This window comes from Bubalus kerabau, chromosome 2 (genome assembly GCF_029407905.1).
Source record: "Bubalus kerabau isolate K-KA32 ecotype Philippines breed swamp buffalo chromosome 2, PCC_UOA_SB_1v2, whole genome shotgun sequence".
Taxonomy (NCBI): domain Eukaryota; kingdom Metazoa; phylum Chordata; class Mammalia; order Artiodactyla; family Bovidae; genus Bubalus; species Bubalus kerabau.
The window spans coordinates 91,500,438-91,525,976 of NC_073625.1; the positions used below are offsets into that span (position 1 = coordinate 91,500,438).

At 38.0% G+C, this 25,539-nt stretch overlaps 1 protein-coding gene across 5 annotated transcripts in view; it reads left to right on the forward strand.

Moving 5' to 3' along the window:
• Positions 1 to 25,350, forward strand: part of ADGRG7 (adhesion G protein-coupled receptor G7) — a 61,322-nt gene extending 35,972 nt beyond the window's left edge. For 2 of the 5 annotated variants that reach the window (XM_055567931.1, XM_055567932.1), the window contains exons 9-16: positions 868 to 1,031; positions 1,584 to 1,739; positions 4,236 to 4,348; positions 8,458 to 8,804; positions 9,924 to 10,020; positions 14,070 to 14,225; positions 16,289 to 16,445; positions 23,500 to 25,349. In XM_055567931.1, the coding sequence (XP_055423906.1) occupies positions 868 to 1,031; positions 1,584 to 1,739; positions 4,236 to 4,348; positions 8,458 to 8,804; positions 9,924 to 10,020; positions 14,070 to 14,225; positions 16,289 to 16,445; positions 23,500 to 23,748 (1,439 nt within the window). In that variant the 3' untranslated portion in view covers positions 23,749 to 25,349. Of the gene's footprint in view, positions 1 to 867; positions 1,032 to 1,583; positions 1,740 to 4,235; positions 4,349 to 8,457; positions 8,805 to 9,923; positions 10,021 to 14,069; positions 14,226 to 16,288; positions 16,446 to 17,384; positions 17,506 to 23,499 lie in introns of those variants that run through there. The other 3 variants (XM_055567933.1, XM_055567935.1, XM_055567936.1) reach the window with 3 other exon arrangements.
• The last annotated feature ends 189 nt before the right edge of the window (positions 25,351 to 25,539 follow it).

A 25,539-nucleotide genomic window follows, 5' to 3' on the forward strand; every position in this document is an offset into this window, starting at 1 on the left:
TAAAAGATATCAGAGTTTAGGGAATTTATTCAGCTAAAATGTATATTCATTGTTGTTGCTTCTGTTGTTTTAAATATGGCCAAGAGTTCTATGAAGTGTCAGGAGGCATTTCAAAGGTGGTTCTGTTTGACCATTGCCATGGCCAGCAGCCCCGCTGCAGCACCCCCTGTTGCAGCCATGCTCCTGCAGGCTCTCTGAGGAAAAGCTAACCAGTTTTTCCAGTGTCCTGAAGGGATGTGTACCAGTCATTTTCCAGCCTTGGGCAAAAGCCTGTGGTTGTCTTGAAATAACAGAGACCAGTAGTTCAAGAGCTGATGGAAAGTATTTACTCTGTTGAAAGAATCCCTGATATGCACAACTTGAGCTGCTGGCTCTGTTATTTAATAAACTGGTTTCTGCTCAGTCCCTCTGAATAGGAGCCAGACCTCCCAGAGCAGTCCTCTAGGCACTGCTGTCCTGATGATCACTCTCTGCTGTTTCTTATTCTATGACTGTCAGTGGGGAAAGCAACATGGTCTTGAGCTACCTGCTCATTGTGTTCACTGTCTCACTGCATAGAAAACAAGAATGTTTACTTTATACATGAGATCCTTTTGGTATTTTTTTTTTAGGTGGATTAGGCAGAAATTATGGTTTCCATTTAGAACATAAGGAATCTTAGGAAAAAAATTAATGTGGGTGGAATGACCAACCATATGTTACATGTGTTAATTAGATGCTGCAGTTAAATAAAGGCAGCTAGCAGACCATTATTTTTTGTATTTCACTGGAGTGTTAAGCAGTCATGCAGTTCAGTGATGGTATGGGACTTTCTTACTTACCTAGGGTTCCCTTATTGATTTTAGTGTCTTTTTTACCCCCTCACAGCTAATGTCAAGGCATGTGGCTTTGTAGTGTATCAAAACAACAAGCTTTTCCAATCAAAAACTTTTATAACTAAATCAGACTTTAGTCAAAAAATTGTCTCAAGCAAAACAGATGAAAATGTGGAAGATCAGAGCTCTTCTGTTGAAATGGTCTTTAATCCAAGGGTGAGTTTTCCCATTAATAGAAATAATTCAGCCCACTCTTGATTACAAAAGCAGGGACAGTTTGGGCAAAAGAAATCCACAGAACACCTCTTTGAAAGTTTATATGACAAGACTAACTCTAACTTCTCCCCCACCCATATTTTTATAACACTAAGTGTAAAATTAACTACTTTGAATTTTATATCCTCTTTCTTAATCTGTAATAAAGATGCTATGCTTTGTATCAGTACATATCATACATAATCATACAATTGATTTCTCATATGGGTAGCTCAGATGGTAAAGAATCTGCTTGCAATGCAGGAGACCTGGGTTCAATCCCTGGCTCGGGAAGATCCCCAGGAGAAGGGAATGGCAACCCACTCTAGTGTTCTTACCTGGGAAATCCCACAGACAGAGGAGTCCAGTGGGTTGTACAGTCCATTGGGTCACAAAGAGTCAAACATGACTGAGTGACTAAAACTTTCACTTCAAGCTTATCTTAGCCTATTTGATTTTTTTCCACACAATTAAGCATTTTGAAAAAATCAGTTGCCATTGTCTTATTCACAGTACAACCGAACAGAATTCCAGCTTCATTCCTATGCCTGCGTCTATTGGAATTTTTCCATGAAGGATTGGGACACGCATGGCTGTCACAAACAGAGGGACACTGATGGATTTCTACGCTGCTACTGCAACCATACTACTAACTTTGCAGTATTGATGGTAAGGGTTTACATGGTAATCTCTTTCTGGACAAGAGTTTTACTTACACGCAATTGTGTTGTGTGCTAACTGGAGATAATTTGGGGATTAGTTTACATAGACACTCAACTCAACTTTGATTAAATGGGAAAACAAGGAATGAAGTTAGAGAATGAAAAAAAAAAGTGCTGGTAAAGGCAATTAGAATAGTGCTTTTTGCAAAATAGTCTCAAAATAGATGAATTCAGTATTGTGCATTTAATAATGAGAAGGGAGCCCATGTGCAAAAGAGGAGCTGACAGACTCCATTCAACTAACTTGCATGTCTGAAGCATGAAGTTGCTACAGCCAGAGGTAAGGCTGTATAGCTGAGTGCTAAAGATGGTTCAGTATGTACATAGCTGTGGGTGAGTTTGAATAAGTTACCAGGGGCTTTTTCCAGTATAAGCATCTAAGTTACTACGTGTATGCCAGAAGGTATAAGAGGAAGAGCTTTCTAATTCAACTTGTCCCATAGTTCCTCTATGTGTTCTTTTCACTCTAGTGCTCCCCTGTATGAGTAACTGGTAACAGCTCTGGTATCCAGGTGTTTATACACCTCTTGAGAGTTCTTGAACTGACCTTTTTAGGAAGAGGAGCTTCGTTTATTGCATTTCCAGAAATCTATTTTTCTGGCAAAAGGAAAAATATTTATTTTTTATGCTAGATGGAATGTTTTTATACTGCAGTGGAGTGGGGAGGGATGTAGACTGTCTTCCCCTTATTAAGGGGCTCTTAACACTGTAAATCTTCCAAAGAAGTGGATGTTTTAATTTTCTGTAGCTAAGAAATATTTGTATTTGGGAAGCCAATGGGGATCAGAACATACTGGTATAGCATAGAATATCAAATTATACAGTCTTCCTTTTAAAATATTTTTGAAGTAATTACCATTTTCTTATTTTAATTACCAAATATTTAAAATTGATTTTGATTATTTTATAACTTGCATTATAGTAAAGATACAATTTTAATGTTTTTGATATCTTAAGATTATTAGTATTACTGAATAGCTGTGTAAAACTCAGATTGCTTTACATATTAAATGATACAGGTTATACTTTCATAGTTTTTTTCCTCCTGTTTTGAGGTCAGACTTTCAACTGTTTTTACTAATATCTGAATCTGCCTCAATGCCCACATATTAATATTTATCATTACTTTTGTGTTGCAAAATTTTTAAAAAGGTGATTAGAATTGTATTAATATGTAAAGTTTAAGAACAGATAAACTCTGAGTGAATAGATGATTTCTAAGATCTAAAGATCTATATATTCTATGATTCTTTGTCATCTACTTAGTATATTACACATAGGAAGTAATGTGACATTTTTGTCTTATAATTTTTTTAACATAGTTTTGTTTATATTTATTTATTTTTAGCTATGCTGGGTCTTTGTTGCTGCATGAGCTTTTCTTTAGTTATGGTACACAGGCTTCTCATTGTGGTGGCTTCTCTTGAGGAGCACAGGCTCTGGGGTGCGAGGGTTTCAGTAGTTGTGGTACTTGGGTTCAGTGGTTGGTGGATGGGCCTAGTTGCTCCATGGCATGTGGGATCTTCCCAGATCAGGGATTGAACCTGTGTCCCTTGCTTTGGTAAGCAGATTCTTTACCACTGAGCCACCAGGAAAGCCCTTATGATTTTTTTAAAATGAAGTTTATTTTTATTTTTTTCCTACTAAAGCAATACATACTCAATGCATATACAGTAAAAGTCTACTTACTAAGCAGAAATATACTGATATGGGAAAATGTTTATGATATTTAAACAGTAAAATAGCAATTTGAAAATAATCTGATTATGTTAACAAAATCCTGTATATTTGTGCAAGAGATGTAGATAATATTTGTAAACACATTAAAAAAAGGTCACCTCTGGGAATTCCCTGGTGGTCCAGTGGTTAGGGTGTGCTTTTCCACTGCAGAGGGCACGGGTTTGATCCCTGGTTGGGGAACAAAGACACCACAAGCCACCTGGCGGAGCCAAAAATAAAAATAACACCTCTGGAGAAGAGATGGTAGGGTTTGATGTGGGGTAATTGCAGTAAAAAGCAACTTTTGTGTTTTAAAATTATATCTCTATATTTAACTTTCATGTTTTATAAATAATCATATACAGCTTTTCTAATAATAACAATTTGAAAAATTAAAAAGTACAGGAAGGCAAAAATAATTCTGTACATATGTCTCTATTCACCCAGTGACCACCATTATTACCTCTCCACATTTCTAAGAGTACATACTCATATGGAACATACTTTTCTGAGACTATATACTAAAATTCTGGGGTAGATATAGATATATTTCACAAAGGTTAGGTCCTTCTTTCCAAAAGCAAAAATGAACAGGATCTTGTGAATATCTTTTCATATCCAGAAAAATACTTCTGCATAACCAATGTAACTCTTTGTGATGTTTACTTTCATAGCTATTTCAGAGTAGCTATTTTAAAATAATGAGTCTTAACTTATTTTTCAGAGTTTCAAAAAGGAATATAAATATCCTGAATCACTAGATGTATTTTCCACATTTGGATGTGCACTGTCCATTGCTGGTCTGGCTCTCACAATTATATTTCAGATCGGCACCAGGTAAGAAGGGAAGCAGGCTCATCTCATGAGAGAAATTGTTACCCTGATATTATTTCCTCTCAGCATATTTCCATTAGAATATAGCCTCTTGGAACCAGAAAGGAAAAGAGATTTAGTTCATCATGCTCATTTTATAGAATACTCAGCCCTGGAGAGGCTAAGACATATTCATAAATAATATATAACTACAAAATATTTAAGTGACTTGAAGGAAAATTACATACCATGTTTATCACATAAAATTAATGTGGTCCTATAGCTCATTAATGGGCTTCCCTGGTGGCTCAGTGGTATGGAATCCGCCTGCCAAGCAGGAGATGTAGATTTGATCCCTGGGTAAGGAAGATCCCCTGGAGAAGGAAATGGCAACCCACTCAAATATTCTTGCCTGGAAAATTTCATGGACAGAGGAGTCTGGTGGGCTCCAGTCGATGGGGTCACAAAAGAGTCAGATACAACTAAATAACAACACTAACTCATTAATGCCATAGTTCCTTAGTATTGAATAGAAGCGTAACTACCAATTTGCATTTGCGAAAAAAAGAAACATTGCTAATCAGCAAGTTTTTGAGGATAAAAGTAAATTTTAAACTATATTAATTTTTCAAATGGTAAAACATTTTAAAAGATTTTTAAATACATAGTTTTTTTTTAAAACTAATTTTCAAAATAAGCATAAACACATATTTCTTTCTACCTTGACCTCCTCACTCAAGATCCAATTTTGCATAGCACTTGTTGTTTTTTGTCACATGCTACATTTGTAACAATCTATAAATGTAAGCATGTTCATTCATCATGGTCTACTGTTTTCCTGTTAAGCATGAAAATTGATGTGGCCTCCTTTGCTTTTGTTGTTGCGTTTTCTCTTGTTTTTATAAGTCCATCCCAGGGCTGAGCATGGTACCTGGCCCATGGTGGAGGGATATCTGTGGAATAATTGGGTCGATTGTGCATTCCCACCTGGTTTCTTCTCAAACTCAAGATGTCTCACAATGCTTCTTTTTTTCAGAATTATTTCTCCCTGATAAATTCCTTCACAACTGTTTTCTCAGATGTGTAGATTCAGGGGTCTTTTGTTCTAAAGGTATTGCTACTTAAACATTTTTTTCCCTGAAGTTTGATTTATAAAAAATTAAAACTCTACAGAAAAGTTGAAAGAGAATACTGAATACCCATATACCCTTCACTTGGATTCACCAGTTATTAATATTTTGTTTTCTCTCTTTTTCTGTTTTTTCCTGAAATTTTGAAAGTAAGTTGTAAATATCATGACCATCATCTCTAAATTCTTCAAGCATGTATGTATCTCCTAAGAACAAGGGCACTCCTACATAATATTATTATCCTCAGAGAATTTAACTCAAGAATTTAACATTAATATAAGGTTATCATGTTAATATATGTATTCACATTTCTCCGGTTGTTCCAGTAATGTCTATTTTAGCTGTTTTCCACCCCCCTCAATTTATTTAGTTATTGCATCTCTTTAGTCACCTTTGGCCTACAGTGTGAGGCTCTAAGCAACATGAGAGGAGGTAAATATAAAACTATTAACAAGACAGATCATCTCCCTTGGAATTTACATTCTTGGGGAGAAGACAGACATTATACACATATATACAGAAATAAATATATAATTATAAATTGTGGTAAGGGCCTTGAAGGAAAATTACATGCCGTGTAATTACAAGTCTGTCACATAAAGTGAAAGCTCTTCTGTCTGTGCTTTCATTTGAAAAGACACTAGAACATTTATTTGATCCCATCTGAATAAGTTGTGGTAGCTGCATAATTAATATGTTTGCCTAAGATTTCACTCCTTCTAATTGTCATCAATGTTGTAAAATCATAAAGCATATATTAATGTAATTACTCCTTTTAATTGTCATCAATGTTATAAAATCATAAAGCATATATTAATATAATTGGCAAGCAGATTTGTTCATCAGATTCTGAGACATTAGAAATAGAGAAGTACTTGAAGGTGTTAGAACTTTAAGCACATTAATAGGGGAAATAGTTATTTCAAGAGGCCTTGTAGTCTAAAAAACACAGAAAGGTCTGGATGATAGTGAGTGGAAATTTTATAACATTTTTTAATACAGGACTGTAGCTCCCCTGGTGGCTCAGACGGTAAAGAATCTGCCTGTAGTGCAGGACATCTGGGTTTGACCCCTGGGTCGGAAAGATTCCTTGGAGAAGGAAATGGCAACCCACACCAGTATTCTTGCCTGGAGAATTCCATGGACAGAGGAGCCTGGCTGGTTACAGTCTTGGAGTCACAAAGAGTTGGACACAACAAAGTGACTAACACTTTCACTTTCATACTGTAATATACAGAGAACTATGATATGTCATGAGTTTTAAAGAGTACTTGGTTTTACACCCTCAAATTATATCTTCAGATGAAGGAACAGTCCTCAGGCATGTTTTACATTGTGTTTAGTTGCTCAGTCGTGTCTGACTCTGCAACCCAATGTACTGCAGCCCACCAGGCTCCTCTGTCCATGGGATTCTCCAGGCAAGAATACTGGAGTGGGTTGCCACACCCTCCTCCAGGAGATCTTCCCAACCCAGGGATTGAACCCAGGTCTCCTGCATTGCAGACAGATTCTTTACTGTCTCAGCCACCAGGGAAGCCCTCTTTTACATTCAGTTCAGTTCAGTTCAGTCGCTCAGTCATGTCCGACTCTTTAAGACCCCATGAACCGCAGCACGCCAGGCCTCCCTGTCCATCACCAATTCCTGGAGTCCACCCAAACCCATGTCCATCAAATTGGTGATGCCATCCAACCATCTCATCCTCTGTTGTCCCCTTCTCCTCCTACCCTCAATCTGTCCCAGCATCAGGGTCTTCTCCAATGAGTCAGCTCTTCGCATCAGGTGGCCCAAGTATTGGAGTTTCAGTTTCAACATCAGTCCTACCAATGAACACCCATGCCTGATCTCCTTTAGGATGGACTGGTTGATCTCCTTGCAGTCCAAGGGACTCTCAAGAGTCTTCTCCAACACCACGGTTCAAAAGCATCAATTCTTCGGCGCTCAGCTTTCTTTATAGTCCAACTTTCACATCCATACTGACCACTGGAAAACCCATAGCCTTGACTAGATGGACCTTTGTTGGCAAAGTAATGTCTCTGCTTTTTAATGTGCTGTCTAGGTTGGTCATAACTTTCCTTCCAAGGAGCAAGCATCTTTTAATTTCATGGCTGCAATCACCATCTGCAGTGAGTTTGGAGACCCCCAAAGTAAAGTCTGCCACTGTTTCCACTGTTTCCCCATCTATTTGCCATGAAGTGATGGGACTGGATGCCATGATCTTAGTTTTCTGAATGTTGAGCTTTAAGCCAACTTTTTCACTCTCCTCTCTTACTTTCATCAAGAGACTTTTTAGTTCCTCTTCACTTTCTGCCATAAGGGTGGTGTCATCAGAATATCTGAGGTTATTGATATTTCTCCTGGCAATCTTGATTCCAGCTTGTGCTTCCTCCAGCCCAGCATTTCTCAAGATGTACTCTGCCTATAAGTTAAATAAGCAGGGTGACAATATACAGCCTTGACATACTCCTTTTCCTATTTGGAACCAGTCTGTTGTTCCATGTCCAGTTCTAACTGTTGCTTCCTGACCTGTATACATTAGAAGCTCTGTTTTACATTAGAAGTCCTTGTTGTGGGCCATAGAAATATAAACATATTGTGGACTAAGCACCACTTTGTCTGATGGATATTTGGTCCTGCCTACCAGGCCATCTACTGCATTCCTTTAGTTGTGTGAGGTCACTTGGAGGGAGATACACAGGGCCTGGAAATTCGTGCAAATAGAGTTCACAAAAGGGCGTTTCTGGAGAACAGCTATCACCTTTGATTAGAACACAGTTTCAAGAAAGGAGGTATCAATCTGTTTTCTTGAACTCACTTCCTTGTGGGAATCAGATGAGGAGAGATTGTTTCTCTGATGTAGTTGGGAAGGTCTGTCTACCAGCTGGCCCAACTGGGCTATGAGCTAGGTTTACATGGGTAATAATATCCTTTTTTTACCTCACGATTTCACTAGAGTTTCTTTTTTGTAGCTGTTTTGTTGATTTAATTATATTTTTTATTTTCAGGAAAGTCAGAAAAACCTCAGTAACCTGGGTGTTGGTTAGTCTGTGTGCATCAATGTTGATCTTCAACCTCTTCTTCGTGTTTGGAATTGAAAACTCCAATAAGAACATAAAGACAAGTAACAGCGAGACCAATAATACTGACTTGAGTAATAATGTAATGCTCAGACAAGACACTGTTGTCATCTCGAATCCCAGGTGCACTGCAATTGCTATCTTACTGCACTATTTTGGGTTAGCGACCTTTGTCTGGATGGGACTCAGTGCGGCCCAGCTCTATTTCCTTCTAATTAGGACCATGAAGCCTCTTCCTCAGCATTTCATCCTTTTTAACTCTTTAATTGGATGGGGTAAGTGTTTGCTTCTACACTTTCTCAGAAATTTAATTTTGTTGAAATCATTTAATTTAAACAAACACCTATTGAAGACCTAGTAGTACAAGGCCTCCAGATAGGGGAGATGGAAAATCCAGCAATCACTAAGAGTGCCTTCTGTCTAGTGAAGGAGTGTCTTCTGTGAAGAGGGCAGATATGATCAAGCAGCTATCCTAAACACATCTTGCTGCTGCTGCTGCTGCTAAGTCGCTTCAGTCGTGTCCGACTCTGTGCGACCCCATAGACGGCAGCCCACCAGGCCCCCCCATGCCTGGGATTCTCTAGGCAAGAATACTGGAGTGGTTTGCCATTTCCTTCTCCAATGCATGAAAGTGAAAAGTGAAAGTGAAGTCGCTCAGTCGTGTCCGACTCCTAGTGACGCCATGGACTGCAGCCCACCAGGCCTCTCCGTCCATGGGATTTTCCAGGCCAGAGTACTGGAGTGGGTTGCCATTTCCTTCTCCAATGCATGAAAGTGAAAAGTCAAAGTGAAGTCGCTCAGTCATGTCTGACTCTTAGTGACCCCATGGACTGTAGCCTACCAGGCTCCTCCATCCATGGGATTTTCTAGGGAAGAGTACTGGAGTAGGGTAACACATTATGAACTAACGTTAAATGTTTATTTCCTTTAACATCTCTGTTAATTAGACTTGAGATTTAGACCACATGTAATCAACCTTCTGGCTACTTTAAAAAAAACATTTCAAGACAGTCAGAGGGACTCTTTTAAGAAAAGTAATTTGAAAAATTTAATGGGTTCCTGCAAAGGAGAGTTGTTTTAGTGTTATCTAAATTTAAGTTTATTCAAATGAAAGAGAAATTGAGCCATTTAAGAGTGGACATTGTGTTAACAGTTACAAAAAGATTGGAAATGGTATAGGATTGGTACGCATAGCCAACATTGAAAGGGAAAATAAAACACTGAAAAACTATGTCCACTGTTAACCTGCATCTGTAGATCACTTAGTACATTGTGTATAGTAGAAAGAACAATATATCCTGAAAAAGGTCAGATATATAATTCATTCATAGTCTTTTATAATTAATCCCAGGTTTGGGTAAATTGTTTATTCTGCAATTCTCCTTATCACATAGGAGTCCCGGCTCTGGTGGTAGCTGTGACAGTGGGAATTATTTGTTCTCAGAATGGAAATAATTCACAGTGGGAGTTAGACTACCGGCAAGAGGAAATGTAAGTTTTTATTTTTTAAATGCCCGTTCTTTTTTTTTTTTTTTTTTGAGTGTCACTACTCGATGACATCGAGTCCAAAGGTCCTCGTAATATGCATCTCACTTTATAATTGTCACATTATAACTGTGTATTTCAAATTCTCAAAGAGCACATTATATTTTAAATGCGATGATATGAAAATTTCCTATGATAAATCCGTTTACAAAGCAAGTAATTACCTTCCTTCTAAATTTATAAATGTAAACTTTTTAATATTAAATTTGTCTTCTTTCATTACCTCTGAAAATCATAGGAAACAAGAAATGTGATCCTTAGTAACCCCTTATCTTAGTTTCTTATCTAAAAAATGAGAATAACAATAACAGTAATACCTGCTCTGGGGTTACTGTGAGGGATCAAGCTAGTGTGAAAGCATTTTATAACTTGAGCACTCTCCATGCTTATAAACCAGTTCTGTGTTGATATGATTATAATGAGTATTTCATGATGATTTATCAATTCTCTCTGTGACTCCAGTGTGAATAATCAACTGTCAATAATGGGAGTACCTGCATGTATACATTGCTATATTTAAAACAGATAACCAACAGGGACCTATTGAATCGCACATGGAACTCTGCTGGATGTTATGTGCCAGGCTGGATGGGAGGGGAGTTTGGGGGAGAATGGATACATGTATATGTATGGCTGAGTCTCTTTGCTATTCACCTGAAACTACCACAGCATTGTTAATCGGCTATACTCCAATACAACATAAAAAGTTTAAAGTTTGGGGAAAAAAACAATGGGAGTACCTGAATGCATGGTATTTGCTTGAGGAGATGGTATTTGTATGAGGAAATTGAGAAGAAACTCTATGTGTATTTCTGCTGCCAAATGGTAACTGCTTTTTAATTTATTTTTCCTTCATATTTTATAAATGTAACCATTCTTATCCTTGGATTCTGCTTTAATTCTCAGACAAACTTAGATCAGAACAGAACTCTTGGAAATGTGCAAGTATACACAAGGGAAGGCTGTAGTGTCAGGGCGCTCACCTATTTCTAGGGCTGACCATGACCAAGTGTAAAATAGGGATCTAACTGTCTGGCTTGACTTTAGCAGCCACATGCTCCCGGCACTATTTTTTTCTGTTTAATTGAGAATAAATATCTTTTGATGGGTTTTAAAATTTTAATTCCACAATTGAAGATAAAGAGTAAGATGCAACTATCTCATGGGAGAGGTAATTCACCTCAAATTGCATTATTATTAATTTCCTACCCTAACTGAACCACAGGGTTAGACCCACGCCTATAGAAGTCTTCAGTAGAAAGATGCCTGCTGTCTTAAATTTATTCACACTGAGCTGTAAAGAACTGAGAGCAGATTCTTTTCTGAGTACAGTATTAGATGTTAGGCAAGACCCTGGCAACTGAAAATAAGAGTTAGGAAGAAAGGAAAGGATGTGTAACATGAATATCAGCTTCATCTTGGACCCTTATTCTCCCTTTCCACCCTGTACACATGCATCAAAGTTCACATGTCTTCAGGATGCATTTAGAAAGAGGAAGGACTTTTTTGGGTTTTCTTGAGTTAAGCTCCCAGAAATTGCTTCTCAATATACCATACTCCCTGTTCCCCAACCATGGCTCCCAGTTCTACCAGTCATGTCTGAAATCCCTACCCCAGTTCCCTTGATGTTCTGCTACTTCTGCCAGGACCCAACTAAGGCGTGACTGCAGGACAGGCCACACGCTTGTTTAATGCTCTATCCCCCAGATCTCTGTCCCACCATATAGGCTGTTTCAGACTTTCCTGAAGGGTTATAGTAACCATTGGGAAATTATAATGCTTGAGGGAGAATTTTCTGGAAGCTATGCTCTATCTGCTACAGCTGTCTTTTCCCATGTTTCATGACAAAATCACCAAGGAGTTAAATGCTTCATCTGAGGTTCACTTATAATACTCTTCAGACCTCAGGTTCATAGCTGTTCATCAGATTCAACTTTGAGCTTGTGACTCTTGAATCTTAATTCTAGAAACCCCATTCCTACAAGGATCAGTCTCTATGTAGAATCCATCTTCCAGGTACTCAAGCCAAAAACTTTGGAATCACTTGTAACTCTCCTATATCTCCCATCTAACCTATCAATAAATCCTTTTGCTTTACTTTTAAACATATCTGGAATCAGACTACTTTTCAGCATCTCTTCTTCCTGGGTCTAGGCCACCAGACTGTTGCAGTAGACTCCTAGCCGACTTTCTCCTTTTGGATGTGCTCTTCTGTTATCCCTGCATCTAAAATAATACTTTAAAAACTAAGAATAGATCATGTCAAGTTTCTCTTTCTCGCCAAGAGTACATTCAGTCACCTATAAAACCCAGACATAATTTGCATCTTTTTGCTAATCTCATCTACTTACTGTATTCTGGCCACATTGGCCTCTTAGCCCTTCCTTAAGCTCTCAGCTCAGAGCCTTTGTACTTGCTGTTCCCTTTGCCGAGAACACCCTTCCCCTTCATCTACTTCAGATTTTTACTCAAATATTTTTTTCCATAAGGGTTTTCCTGATCACTCTATTTAAAATGAAACTCTTCCTTCCCAATTCCCCTATGCAACACACACAGATACACATATACATGGTAGTAACTACCCTCACTACCTGTTTTATTTTTCTCCATGGCACTTGTTAACATCTGATATATGGTATATATTTTATTAATGCATCAGTTTTATTTATTTTTCCTGTACCAGAATAACTTCACTAAAGAAAAGAATTTTGGTATTTTATTCACTGTTAATATCTTGGTATCTAGAACAATGTGGCACTTAGCATGTACTCTATAAATACTTATTAAATGAATGAATTTATTCTTATAACAATGCCAGGAGATGATTACTGAATTTCATAAATTAGGAAAAATATGCCACCAAAACTGCCACCAACAATAACAAAAAGACAAAAACAGATGCAATGAGGGCCTCCCTGGTGACTCAGTGGTAAAGAATCTGCCTCCCAATGCAGGAGACATGGGTTCAATCCCTTGTCTGGAAAATCCCACATACTGCAGAGCAACTAAGCCTATGCACCACAATTGTGCAGCCTGTGCTCCAGAGCCCGGGAGCAGAAACTATTGAGCCCATGTGCTGCAACTACTGAAGCCTGAATGCCTGGAGTACGTGCTCTGCAACAGGAGAATCCACCACAATGAGAAGCCCACATATTGCAACTGGAGAGTAGCCCCTGCTCTCTGTAACTAGAGAAAACCCCACACAGCAACCAAGACCCAGCACAGTCAGCACAGTCAAAAAAAAAAGAAAAAAAAATATATATATAAACAGATGCAGCAAGTTTAAAGGACTAATCAAATAATTTTAATCATTAAACTTTAAAAAATGTCTATTAATGAGAGTTTAAATAATTTATGGTATAATGAAATAATGGAATAATATGCAGCTGTGAAAAATCATGAAGATAATCTTTATATTCTGATATGGAATAATCTCTAAGATATGTTTTTAGTTAAAGTAAGAAGTATCATATGTTATCATTTGCTTCAGAATCAGGAAAATGTATACCTTTGCCAGTGTATACATAGCCTAACTCTAGAAGAATACACAAGAAACAGTGAATACCACCAGAGATAAAAACTAGGTGACCAGGGATAGTTGTAGGAAGGGTCTTGTCTCTCTATGATAATTTATACCTTTAAAATTTTGAGCCATCTGAGTGTGTTACATATTTAAATATAAAATAATAATTTACCTAACATCAAACACCTTGTAAGTGACAGAGAGGGACTTTTAAATTTAGGACCGCCTGACTCAGAAGTCCACTTCCTTTCTACTAGACCATACATTCTCACAGAGAAATTTGGCAGAATCAGTGCATTTCATTTTTCTAGTCAGTTGAATTCTTGAAAATCATCTCCAGTATATATAAGGCAAAGGGATACTGACTTTTAGCAGGTCTTTCAGTCAAGTGAATATCAGTAGTGTGAACAGCACAGAGAAGAGTTTGTATACCTTTCTTAGTTTGCTGAAATCATTTCTTTTCTCTCCATAGCTGCTGGCTGGCAACTCAAGGAAGCAGTGGTTTGATAGCAAGTCCATTGTTGTGGTCATTCATTGTACCTGTGACCCTTATCATCATCAGCAACATTGTTATATTTATTATCATTGTAGTCCAAGTACTGTGGAAGAATAATCAGAATCTGACAAGGTAAGATTCCCAGTGAATGAGAAGTTGGCAGGCATGTTCATATAGTACATAATATAGCACAGTGATATATTCACTGCTCCTGGAAGAGTTTTCAGACTCCAGGAAAATGCAAGAATATGTGGTTTGCAGGACAGATTTTTTTCTTACACTTTGTCTCAGAAAGTAAATCGTCTCATCTTCCAATTTCGATGCTATAATGTGAGTCTACTGTACTACTTAAGTTACTTTTGTGCTATATAAGCCTAATAAAACTAAACTCAAAGGCATCAAGGAAAAAATTTTATCTCCCAGTCCCAAATATTCATGAAATCAGATGTGAATAATTAAAAATATGAGAGGGTTGTAAGGAGATGCCAGTGACTGTATTTTCATTTCACAGACTAGTAACTGTAGGTTATATTTTACATGTGTTGCCTGAATCACATAATGACTTTAAATTTTTGAAAATTAGTTGCAAACATAAAAATTGAGAGATTTCACTTAAAAACTATATTTTTTCTTGAAAAAAATTAGAACATCTGGCAAGATTGGGCCCACATTCCCTGCAGATAGGGTGTGTGCTCTCTGGTTTATTACTTCCCATGAACTGATTATTCCTCTGTAACCTTTATGACCTCAATAAGCATTTTCATTGTCATCACTGACATACAGAAAGAGCTTTGATTGGAGAGACAAAGAAGAGAAACTATTAAACACATACAGTCCTTCCACTTCCATATCCTACAGCATGAACTAGTTAGAACACAGTGCTAATGAAGCTATGAATTCAGGCTTAATTCTATAAGACTGCTTTATCCAAGTAGACGTACTGTAAATATATCTGTGAACTTTATTGATCACTAAATAGATCTATTTTGTATGAAAAGATGGGTGAAAAACAATCATAATTAGTATAAATGTAATCTTAAATGTGTACTTTACCAGTCAGGAGTAATTATCATATTTCCTATATGGATGATAGCCTATATTGAGAGAAGCTGTGGGGAAAAGACTATCACTTATACTCATTCAAACCTGTTTTTTAGCAGTGAAGAAAATGTTGATAAAGTCTTGTTAGCCTAATTGTGAATTCTTAAATTTCCTTTATACAGAGGAGTATCATTTAGGCCATAGCCATCAAACAAATTCATTTCAAAATTTTGACTGACAGCCCATGGTTCTTAAATTGACTTATTACAATGAAGAGTGGGTTACAATTTATTTTTTAACAAATTATCTTCTACGTATCAGTTAAGTTTTGCTATATAACAAATTACCCCCAAATTTAACAGTTTAGACTGACAAATATTTATTATTTGTCATACGTTTGAGTGTTGGTCAGGTGGTTGTTTTGGTCTTGGCCAGTTTGAATGCTGGTGGATAATCTAGGATGAGTCACTTTCATGCTGATGTTGGTAGTTGATCGGTATTGAGTGGGAACTACTTAGGGAAGCTTATCTCTGCTCCATGTGGTCTCACTGTCCATTAAACCAGTCCAGGTTTCTTAACATAGTACTCTCAGGGTTTCAAAGAGCAATAAGAAAAGGCATGCTCTGATGAGCAGAATGCTTTCAAGCCTCTGTTTGTGGAACAAATGCTGATGTCCCACTGATCAAAGCAAGTCAGAAGGCCCAGCTCAGATACCAGGAATATAGACAGCCTGACAGGAAAGTCTACACTTTAAAGGCTTATCAACCTATAGCATGCAAAGGTCCCAGATCCCCGAAAAAGGAATTACTGATCCGGTAGTAATAATCGCTAAAATCAAATTTCATTCCAAGGAAAACTTGATTCTTTGTGAAATTTGCCTATATTTAAGGAAGTATTTATGCTTGAGCTTTTAAACAGATATCACTGTTTTGTCTTCTTTTCTTCCTTCCTTGCTTTCTTTCTCTCTCTTTCTTTTCATATACATGTATTTTATCCAGAGTGACATAGGTTTTTCTACCTGAAGCATAATGTTGTTTAATGAACAGTGTATATGTGGAGCTGAACATGTATTTTCAATAAGAGGTTAACAATGATATTAAAAAAACAAGAACCTGAATTGAACCCTGTTTTCTTTCTTGCTTTCTCTTATTTAGCACAAAGAAGGCTTCATCCCTAAAGAAGATTCTTAGCACTTTATCTGTTGCAGTCGTCTTTGGAGTTACTTGGATTCTGGCATACTTAATGCTAACTGATAATGAAAATATCAGGCTCATCTTCAGCTACATATTCTGCCTTTTCAACACAACTCAGGTATGGTATGGATTAGTCCGAAGGTAGTGAGAGGGTAACAGGCAGGAAGGCCAGGGGTCTCCAAATGGAGGAAATAGGTTGCAAGTGTCAGACCTTTTTATCTCTCTTAAGAGGGAGGAGGAAACAAACTAGCGATATTTTTTTCCTTCTCTATACAAAAATTTTTTTTTAGTTTTATTTTTTTATTTATTTATTTTTTTTTACTTTACAATATTGTATTGGTTTTGCCATACAAATTTAAAAGGAGGTTTTTCTTAAAATGCTGTGTTGCCATACTGACACCTGGTTTCACCTGAAGTTAACTATTCTCAAACTTTGAGTTAACAATGCATTTTTCTTATGGAAATGTTTGTCTTAAGCTATGTTAATGTACTATGCATTTACCCCAGACTATGTCTTCAAGTTGGTCTAGCCTAATGGCTCAGAACCTACTTGACAAACCAGTATGTTATACTCAGATATTGTTCCCCTAACCTATGTAACGGAGAAGGCAATGGCAACCCACTCCAGTACTCTTGCCTGGAAAATCCCATGGACGGAGGAGCCTGGTAGGCTGCAGTCCATGGGGTCACTAAGAGTTGGGCATGACTGAGCGACTTCACTTTCACTTTTCACTTTCATGCATTGGAGAAGGCAATGGCAACCCACTCCAGTACTCTTGCCTGGAGAATCCCAGGGACAGAGGAGCCTAGTGGGCTGCTGTCTATGGGGTCTCACAGAGTTGGACACGACTGAAGCGACTTAGCAGCAGCAGCAGCAGCAGCAATCTATGTAAACAAAACTATTTGTATGGTAATCTGCCCTTCTATAAGATTCAAGTCAATCATTTTATGGCCTGGGATGAATCATCTGGTACCAAGATTATCCCAAAATGCTTCTTATGGATGAGGGGCCTGGTGCCATTCTGAGTTTTAAGATATTCCTTTCTTTCATTAACAGACTGCTAGTGACTATCCAGCTGAAGACTAACAGTGGGGTACTCTTTCTGCCCCCTTCTGATGTCTATGTCAGAAGCTTTCTCTATCTCCTTTATACTTTAATAAAACTTTATTACACAAAAGCTCTGAGTGATCAAGCCTCGTCTCTGGCCCTGGATTGAATTCTTCTCCTCTGGAGGCCAAGAATCCCGGCATCTTTTCATTCAGTAACAACCTTTCAGTAGCAGACCATGCAGTGGCAGAGATGATACCACCCTGGATCAGACTTTCTTATCTTAAAACTCTCTGAAGGTCACTGCTTAGTTAACTTTAGGTCACTCTATTTTTAATACACTTTAAGGAAAGGGGAAGAAAAATGTTTTTTCTTAAATGACTTATCTACTACATCCTTTCCTGAGCTGGAGTTCATGGAATATAATTTCAATAGAGTTGAACCATGTTAGTCCTCCAAGCAGAAGGGGTTCTGTCAAGCAGCTAGCCTGGCGAGCACCACCTTTCCTTCTCTTCCATGCAGCAGGTCCAGGGAGCCTCACTGTGGTTAGTATGGTCAGTACTGTACTGGTCCCTGGAGCCTGGACCCCTGTGGGGTTGGCTGAATTTTTTTTCTCCCTTTTTTGAAATTGTATGATTATTTAACTTTTAAAAGATTTTATTGAAGAATAATTGGAAATAATTGCTTTGATAGGAACAGAACCTTATGAAGTTGTTTTTGTGACATACATAGGATGTCACACATAGGACTGAAGATGCTTTTATTCTTGAGTCTTATCTCAAGAATATATTTAAAATAATAAATCTTTTAAAAATTTCATTCATACTTGTTTAAAATATCTGAATGGGAAATTTCTATTCTTTCCTTCTTTGGAAACCATTCTGTTAACATTTTGGGAGTATCCACTGTGAGAAGCTCAACATTTAGATTAAGAATTATGGTCACCTTCTGATTTTCATCATGAAAAAATAGTCATATAGATGAATCCAAATGGTAACTGAAAATAAAAAATTTTGTTTGACTTCAGAACATTTTTGTTTTTATTCATTTGTATTTGTGTATTATATATTATTGTTGTTTAGCTCCTAAGTTGTGTCTGACTCTTTTGTTACCCTATGGACTGTAGCCTGCCAGGTTACTCTGTCCATGGGATTTCCCAAACAAGAATACTGGAACTGGAGCAGGTTGCCATTTCCTTCTCCAGGGGATCTTCCTACCCCAGCAATCAAATCTGCATCTCCTGCATTAGCAGGTGCAGTCTTTACCACTGAGCCACCAGGAAGCCCATGTATTATACAGGGGGAATGTAAAAAGTTTAAAATAAAACAAGGAGGCATTATTGAAAGACTTACCTTAAGATGAGGAATTTCTCTCTGTGCTTCTTATTCTGTGCCTCTTCCTATAGTGAACATTGCCTTTTGCTCTGATGAAATGTATTAGAAGGGTTTTTCCATCAGTACATGGAGTTTCATCTTTTCTGAGCTGGCAGAGTGAATTTATACTTCAGTATAATTAAAGTACTCTTCTTTTTAGGTTGTTTCCATATCTTGGCTATTGTAAATGTTGTTAATGAACATTCGGGTGCACATATCTTTTTGAATTATTGTTTTTGTTTTCTTAGGCTATATGCTCAGGAGTGAAACCACTTGATCATATGGTCGTTCTATATTTAGTTTTTTTGAGGAACCTCCATACTGCGTACCACAGTGGCTGCATCAGCTTACATTACCGCCAATGCCTTTTGCCAGTCCTTCTATATTGGAATGTCATGTTATTTTGACTTTTTAATTTTAATGAATTTCTCATTAATGATAGGATGTTTTTGGAGTAATTGTTTAATGGTTAGTTAGTAAATACTAATGAGGACTTTTCTAGCTGATCATTTTTCTTTAGGTACCATGGCACATGGATTCCAGATTAGCTTGGCATTTAATTCTTGGCAATAATCTTTTTTTTTTTCCATTGAAATTGCATGGACTTTATTGAGATTTTATGTTGTGGAAAAACTGAGACAGGTCAGAATTTTTTTCTTCTTCTCAGTCTTATATAACCCCTTAGAATATTTTTTGAAATAATTTTGAACTCATAAGAAGTTATAAAAATAGTACAGAGAGTTCCTATGTAGCCTTCACCCAGCTCTTCCAGTGATAGCATCTTATATGACTATAATATGTATAATAAAACTCAGGAAAGTGACACTGATGCAATCCACATAGATTATTTACCTGTAAGCCTCAAGTGCGGGGAGCTGTGTGCAGTGTGGGAGCTGCTTGGCTGTCTGAATTGCTGCCACCACGTTTAATGTTTGTAGGACCTCGCCCTCTATCCCAGACAGCCCTCTCAGGCATTTTTTGAGAATAATTCCATTAAACAATAGATGTTTCAAAAGGCAGGGGATATATGTATACCTATAGCTGATTCATGTTGAGGTTTGACAGAAAACAAAATTCTCTAAAGCAATTATCCTTCAACAAAAAGAAAAAAAAAAGTAGATGTGTGCCTGCCACCAAATTTGAATGGCTTTAAGGCAGACCTTTACTGGTTGCAACACCCAAAGGAAACTCCCCAGAAGGACAATAAGTAGTGTAAGCTTAGTCTGGGATTGCCAGCCAAATCATGGAATTGTCACCTAAAGTGACTGGTAATTTAGAAAAGTATCTAAAAGAAGATCTAGGCAAGGATATTTTCTTCTCCATGCACAGGAGAGACATATTACAAAATAGAGACTGATTACAAAAGGTTAATACTTTATGGTAAAGTTGAAGGTGGTCATTTGGCAAGAGCATTGAACTAAAAGGAGATTTAAGCTACCTTCCAGCTTTACAATTAATGATTCATATGATTTTAGGAGTCACACAACTTTTCTGATTGAGGCAGGTAAAATATATAATGAAGTGGGGCTGTTAACATTAACACAGTGTTTTACAAAGTGGGCCTGAATATTGCCTACATCAGAATTTACATGATGTGTTAGAATGCTGATTCTTGAGCCTCACCCCTTACCTACTCAGTCAGAACCTGTGAGGTAAGAGCTAGAAATCTTCGTGCTAAACAAGGGCCCCAAGTAATTGTTATGGATACTAAGGAGTAGGAACAACTAGCTTAGTTCACATGGAAGGCTCCTTCTAGGTTTAGAATAATCTATAATTCTAATAAATATTTTACTGAGTGTTACAAGTATTACTTAAAAGGTACAATTTGATCTTTGTGCTAGTGAGAATTAGTTTGACCCATACATTTTGTCTTTTCAGATAACATCTTTGGGATTTTAGGGAATACAGGATCCTGCAGGATGGTGTCTTTATGAATTCTTCATGGTCTAGGTCTTTTCCTAATTATTGTACAACCAGAAATTCTATCCATCCTTATCTTTACCTTAGAGTTTGAATTCTGGAAAATCCAGGTGAAATCATGTACTGCACAAAAATGATGCTTTTCCAGGGCCCAGATCTTCATGTCTCCAAAGCAAATTTCTCTCCCTTGAATAATCAGGATGACCAGTGGCCACTTTTGTCCTCCAGAAACCCATGTCCCATTGAAAACACCCTCGTGTCATCAAGGCCTTCTTCAGGGGAGTAGATACCACCCATTGGGTAACAATCAAGTTAATCTTCCTGCTTTTGGCCAGAGATCTAGTGTATCCCTAGCCAATATGTATTGATCCTATTAGTCAAACTCTCGGAGTTATCTAACCATGGCACCAGAAGTCTCCTGTAATGGTATTCATATGATATGATTCTAGAAATAATCTTTTTAAGGCTTGGGCCTAGTAGATATCAATCTGGGAGACATCCATGGATTTTTTAAAATAGCTTTTATATTTTGAAATAGTCTTACATAAGAAATTGCAAAGACAGTATAGAGTTCCCCTATACTCTTTGCCCAGCTTTTCCCAATGATAATATCTTGTATAACATTGTTAAAATCAAGAAATGAACATTGGTACAATACTCTCAACTCAACTATGGATGTTATTTACTTTTCCACAAAGGATATTAATGAGGAATTATCAGGGGTCTTTTAGATGCTATAATGTACTTTATATGACCTTTATATTACAAGCAAGAGGCAGAGTAATGTATCAGATACTGGAGTTTTGGAGCCAAACGTGTAGTTTAGTTCCAGACTCTACTGATTACTGGTTGTGTTAATTTTAGGCAAGTTACTTAATTTATCTGAACTGTAGTTTCCTTAGGAGAAGGCAGTGGCACCCCACTCCAGTACTCTTGCCTGGAAAATCCGTAGTTTCCTTATATGTAACATAGGGTGAAGTGAAGTGAAGTGAAGTCGCAAGGTTGTGTCTGACTCTTTAAGACCCCATGGACTGTAGCCTACCAGGCTTCTCTGTCCATGGGATTCTCCAGGCAAGAATACTGGAGTGGGTTACCATTTCCTTCTCCAGGGGATCTTCCTGACCCAGGGATCGAATCCAGGTCTCCCGCATTGGAGGCAGACGCTTTAACCTCTGAGCCACCAGGGAAGTCGTAACATAGGGTAATAAACCTTATTTTATAGGGTTGATATTAGGACTAAATGAGAAGGATTAAATGATGAATATTGAATGACAAGCATGTGTCTGATATTAATAAGAATGCAAAAAGTGGTTCTATACATTTTGAAAATGTATAGGAAATAGTGTTCAGTCTTCTGTGGTTTAATTCCTCGTGCATATCTGGTCTTCTTATGTAAAGTACAGAAAAGCAGTGAATAGAAGTGGCTTAAATTTTTTTTTTGTCCTTAAATGTATCAAATTTCTAGTTATTTTACCAAAAATCCAAGAAATGTAGAATCACAGAATACTAGAACTGTAAGAAGAATTAGGGAACCCATGGTCAATCTACCCATTTAGGAAACTGAAGATCACAGACACTAAAAAAAGAACAAAGTTACTGTGGTATACTAAATATTTGGTCTTTGTATTCAGTTCCTGGCACACAGATCCTTTAATCTTTGGACTCTCTGAGTTTTCTGCATGCTAATAAGATGACGGGTGGCTGAGGTCCCTAGATAGCTTGAGGATAGAAGCTGGTCACCAGAAAGACCAAGGCTTGATTAGAAGTTTGGAACTTCCAGCCCACTCCCCAACCTCCAGGGATGGGAGAAGGGTTGGATATTGAGTCATTCACCAACAGCTAATGATTTAATTGGTCACATCTGTGTAATGAAACCTTTATGCTGCTAAGTCACTTCAGTCGTGTCCGACTCTGTGCGACCCCATAGACAGCAGCCCACCAGGCTCCTCTGTTGCTGGGATTCTCCAGGCAAGAATACTGGAGTGGGCTGCCATTGCCTTCTCCAATGCATGAAAGTGAAAAGTGAAAGTGAAGTCGCTCAGTCTTAGAGACCCCATGGACTGCAGCCTACCAGGCTCCTCCGTCCATGGGATTTTCCAGGCAAGAGTACTGGAGTGGGGTGCCATTGAAACCTTTATAAAAACCCTAAATGAAGGGGTTTGGAGAGCCTGCAAGTTGGTGAACAGATTGAAGTGCTGGGAGGGTGACACTCAGAGGGACCATGGAAGCTCCATGCTCTTGCCCTGTAATCTCTTCTGACTGGTTGTTCCTGACTTGTATCCTTTATAGTAAACAGGTAACAGTAAGTAAAGCTCTGTCGTGAATGAGTTCTGTGAGTCCTTGTAGCAAATTATCCAACCTGGAGTAGGGAGGCGGTAGTCAAGTTGAACAGAAGAGTGGATTGCCTGGGAATGTAATACCCATTACTGGCACCATTATGAGGGCAGTCCTGTGGGACTGAGCCCTTTGCCTGTAGGGTCTGACACGGACTCTGTGTAGTTAGCGTCAGAATTGAATTGTAGGACACCCAGTTGGTGTCAGAATTGGTTGGTGTCAGGAGGAAAACAAGCCTGTCCTTTGCACAGCCAACATGTGGTAAATGGAGACCTGAACTCAGGTCTCTTAAATCTACTACTTACATACAGCTCTTCAAATATGAGAACATTGCCTCAATCTTCATAGAAAAAAAAGTACGTAGCAGTACGTTGCAGACTGGTAAACTCAGGTTCTCAGCCACAAAGAAGGGTGGGGTGGCAGGGTGAAATACAATTTCTTCCCTGATTCTGTGTCTCAATACTTATCTAATATTAAACTTTTATTCTGTCTGCCAGGGATTGCAAATTTTTATCCTCTACACTGTGAGAACAAAAATCTTCCAGAGCAAAGCTTCCGAAGTGTTGAAGTCCTTGTCATCCACCGCTGGGAGAGTGAAGGTGCTGCCGTCAAAGCCGAGGCTGCGTGTGAGGATGTATAACTTGATCAGGTCACTTCCAGCCCTAAATGAACGTTTTAGGCTGCTGGAGCAGTCTACACTTACCGAGGAGATGTCTGAGAGTGATCAAGTAAACACAAGCACCTAGACAGTAAAACTGTTACCTTTTGTGGCCCTCTTTTTATTCAGCTCACTTTTTCCATTTCCTTCCTTTATTATCCAGTCTTCTCATAAAATCTCCCTCAGTATATTTTGCTTAAAGTTAAGACTTAGATAAAACTTGTTGTTTATTATCATCAGGAATGGTGGATTTTGTAGTTTTTCTATTATTCAATAGAGTCTTACCCCAGTGAAATGAAGAATTCCACTCAGCTTTCAAGATAATTCGATTATCATTGCTCCCTACATCATAAAGTCTGTGTGACAAAGTTTGATAAAAATATAGAACCTAAAACAAATTCGTTTATGATTTACCAAAAAGGACATGAAGAGAAAAATTTACCCCCCCAGAACAAAATGTTTTCTGGTGAACACTACAAGGAGTTGCTTGTATGTATCATACTTCTGATCTGTGAATATATTAAATTTGTATGTGCTTGTACTTTTATTTCCAGTCAAGAACTTTGCACTTACTTAACCTCTGGAAAGGTTTTTTTTTTTTCCCTGTTAAAACAAAAAGCATATTTTATGCCCAGAGGAATTGATTCCATGAGAATTGGGAAGTGAGACATAGAAAAATGAGCTGGTTGCTAAAGCCTCTATTTCCTTCCAGTTCTTGATACATCTAACCTTTTATTGATGAAATGACAGTGAGGCTCAGAAAATGAAAAGTTAGTCACTATCACCCCTTATGACTTCTAAAAGATCCAGCTGCTCATGAGGTTTCAAACACTGGAATTATGAATGGCTTCCTAAATAAAAAATGACCTCCACTGGGTTGGAGAGCACTCCCACTGGACTTCGGAGATAGAGTCTTTGAAATGCTGTGTTCTGTTTTGTCACAAACGAGGCACCTGCTGCGAGTGCACTGAGCTAAGGGACTAACAAAGGTCAAGTAAGCTGTGGCATAGCATTCTCACCAGGCCTCAAAGAACATGTGTTTTTTATAGAAATGGTTGTAAATGACTGTCGGATTTCTAGGTGAGCCAAGAGCCTACTCCATCTGTAGTATAATTGAGATCTTACAGGATAATGGAAAATATAAAAGGAAGAGAATAAGTAAAGCAATTCTCTGAGGTCAGTGTTTTTAGTGGTGTTATAGTGACATCCCTAGATAGGGGCTGGACTTTGGGAAAATTACAAGATGCGGTTGACCTACTTGATGTCCTGGAATTTATATTCAGATGAAAATAAACCTTAAATGGAGGCCACTTTAAATGTGGAAAAAAAATCACCAAAGAGAGACATTTAGCCTGAGGGTGAAACGTGTTCCCTTGGTGGTTTTAGTTTTCTCTGTACTTTTTCCAGCATTTTGGGAGGTGCGGCAAACCGAAATTCCATATACCATTCCTGGAAAGGCTCTACCATAAATGTGAAAGAACCGCGTACTGTGCGTGTTGTGGGGGCTAAGTCAGGCAAACATTGATGTTCCCCTGCCTTCTCTGAAATTCTACCTCTTGGAAATAATTCTATTGATTTAAGCCTTTACCTCATGCACTGATTGGGAATCTTTTTTAGTTTAGTGATCCAACTTGAGAGGAAAAACCATGCTGACTTTGGGGTTTCCTTTCCTGGGTCTAAACAATTCAGAGATTACTGTTTGTCAGTCTGAATTGTTTTTTCTTTTACCCTTTCCATTTTGAAGTTCATGTTGCCTCCCCCCCCCCACCCCCCACCCCCACCTCCACCCCCCCACCCCCCCCCTCGCACGTTACCAACAAAAGCAGATCATTTTCAAGCGCACTGTCATTGTCTCCTTCAGAAGAGCTTGGCATTCTTG